This window comes from Pongo abelii, chromosome 9 (assembly GCF_028885655.2).
Source record: "Pongo abelii isolate AG06213 chromosome 9, NHGRI_mPonAbe1-v2.0_pri, whole genome shotgun sequence".
Taxonomy (NCBI): Eukaryota; Metazoa; Chordata; class Mammalia; order Primates; family Hominidae; genus Pongo; species Pongo abelii.
The window spans coordinates 18,849,324-18,852,302 of record NC_071994.2 but is presented as its reverse complement, the minus strand read 5'-3'; the positions used below and the strand labels follow the sequence as shown (position 1 = coordinate 18,852,302).

The window sequence follows — 2,979 nt, the reverse complement described above, 5'->3', positions numbered from 1 at the left end:
CCTTCCTGTGTCCATGTGTTCTTATTGTTCAATTCCTATGAGTGAGAACATGCGGTGTTTGGTTTTTTGTCCTTGCGATAGTTTACTGAGAATGATGATTTCCAATTTCATCCATGTCCCTACGAAGGACATGAACTCATCATTTTTTATGGCTGCATAGTATTCCATGGTGTATATGTGCCACATTTTCTTAATCCAGTCTATCATGTTGGACATTTGGGTTGGTTCCAAGTCTTTGCTATCATGAAAAGTGCCGCAATAAACATACATGTGCATGTGTCTTTCTTATCTATAAAATGTCCTCTGATTTTTCTTGTGAGCATTTAATCAGCATGTGCTAGATCAGCAAAAACACTTCAAGGCAGCAACACTACAAAATCGAGGCCTATGTTGGGAATAACATCAAGCAGCTGTTATTTGCTGTTTTGTTCACTTGTCTCAGAACATGTTTTGGGGAAAACCAAGGGAGAGAACAAACTCAAGAGGGAGCAGAATGATGATAGTCCTCTGGCCTGGGAAAGATGTTTCTAATGATTGAGGAGAGTTCTTTGATTTCTGTGATTCCAGGCTGTCAGCTCCTGTGCTTTAAAATATGGCTGCTACAAACAATGTGACTAAAATAATTTTCCTGGGATTTTCCCAGAATTGGAATGGGCAGAGGGTCATTTTTGTGATGTTTCTCCTCATGTACACAGCTGTTGTGCTGGGCAATGGACTCACTGTGGCGACCATCTTGACCAGCAAAGGGCTCACCTCCCCCATGTATTTCTTTCTCAGCTACTTATCCTTTGTGGAGATCTGCTACTGTTCTGTCATGGCCCCCAAGCTTATCTTTGACTCTTTTATCAAGAGGAAAGTCATTTCTCTCAAGGGCTGCCTCACACAGATATTTTTCCTCCATTTCTTTGGTGGCACTGAGATCTTTCTCCTGATGGTGATGGCCTATGACCGCTATGTGGCCATCTGCAAGCCCTTGCACTACGTGGCCATTATGAACCAGTGAATGTGTGGTCTCCTGGTGGGGTTAGCATGGGGCAGGGGCCTGCTGCATTCTGTTGGGCAAACCTTCCTCATTTTCCAGCTCCCTTTCTGTGGCCCTAACATCATGGACCACTACTTCTGTGATGTCCACCCAGTGCTGGAGCTGGCCTGCGCAGACACCTTCCTCATTAGCCTGCTGATCATCACCAATGGCTGCTCCATCTCTGTAGTCAGTTTCCTGGTGCTGATAGCTTCCTACCTGATCGTCCTGCACTCTCTGAGAAGCCACAAATCGGAGGGGCGGTGAAAGGCCCTCTCCACCTGTTCCTCTCATGTCACAGTTGTCGACCTGTTCTTCATACCTTGCTCCTTGGTCTATATTAGGCCCTGTGTCACCCTCCCTGCAGACAAGATAGTTGCTGTATTTTATACAGTGGTCACACCTCTCTTAAACCCTGTGATTTACTCCTTCAGGAATGCTGAAGTGAGAAACGCCATGAGGAGATTCATGGGGAGAAAAGTAATTTGAGAAGAGAAGTAGGTGATTTAGTTAGGGAAAATAGGAGGAGTAAGGGATGGGAAATTAGGGCATGTAAGATCTCACTCTACATCTACCTTGCCCAATGGAGTGAGTGGCCTTGGGCCAGTCACCTTCTTTTTTGAAGTTTCAGTTTCCTCATCTTATGGGATTGGACAAGATTAAAGGGATCCCTGGGAGGGAGTAAGAGGGGTCTTCTAGTGCTGTGCTTCCAAATCTGACAGTGGCTTTGAGACATATTTGTTGGTCTAGAGAGAATAAACTCTTCCAGAAAACCGGGTCAGTCTGGGAATGGTGAAGAGGGAGGTGGGGATTGAGAATGACTGTTTCAGGGAGCAGTGGTCATTATGTCCTATCAGTTTGAACATTCACATGATTGGAAAGTCTCTTGACTTGACATACTGAGGTTTTGCTGAGAGGGTTTTAAGCAGGCAAGCTGACTGAGAAGGGTTAGTCCTGAGAATGGAAGACATTGACTCTTGTCAAGAGATTCACATAAGCTCATGCTAGCATTAGACTCAGGTTTCTCAAGAATCCAAAAGAACAACAGGGAAATTTTAAGCAAATTGAAGGCATTGCTGTCCCATATTTTAACCTTCTTCTTTTGAGTCTTATTCCAGTAGCCACCAGAGTATAAGAATGTGCCCAGAACCCTAACCCTAATCCTGCCCCTCACTGTCATCAGATAAATTTTCTTCCACATGCTTTCAGACTCATCATCTTCAAGCAGCCCTGATTTCATCACTCTCCTCCTCAAAAACCTTCAATGACTCCCCATTGCCTTCTGAATCAACTATAAATTCCTACTTGATATGAAATACCCTCAAGTCATGACCTTCTCATAATGTTAGGCTTTCATTTTTCAATTACACTATTAGAGCATACTGTTTTCTGAATATCTCCTTGTGCCCTCCAGCTATAATATTTTCCTCATCTATACCTATTAACATCCTACCTACCCTCCGTGGCCCATCTGAAATTCTCCTACCTTTAGGAAGCCCCCATGTTTATCTTATCTGGGTATGTCATTTTCTTTCTTTGAATTCTCACAGCACTCAGTGGGAATCCTTTAGGGCTGTTACTACCTTTATTTCAAAGTTTATTTCTCCCCAGTAGACTGTGACTCTTTTGAGAATGTGGCTTGAATTTTATTCATCTGTGTATCTCTAAATGGCAAAACCATAAATATTTGGTCAATTAAATTTCTGGATGTCATTAGCACTTCAGATTGTAGGTGGACAATGGTTGTTATATCTCTCATTTCATCTAAATAATCTAAGTAACATATCAGTCACATCACTCAAGACAAACCAGTAATCATTCCTGATATTGTTTCTGAGAATATCATTTATATACAAATAAGGAGCATGTAGGTATTTGTATTTTTTACAATGAACTAAGAGATTTAATGCTTTATCTAATTTGATTCTAAAACACACTGGTGAAGTGGGTATGAGTAC

At 42.2% G+C, this 2,979-nt stretch overlaps 1 protein-coding gene across 1 annotated transcript; it reads left to right on the top strand.

Moving 5' to 3' along the window:
* The first annotated feature begins 592 nt into the window (after positions 1–592).
* On the top strand, positions 593–1,510 carry LOC112135425 (olfactory receptor 4X1). Its single transcript, XM_024254974.2, is given in 1 exon segment — positions 593–1,510. A coding segment is annotated over 1 exon segment (918 nt).
* Positions 1,511–2,979: the final 1,469 nt, after the last annotated feature.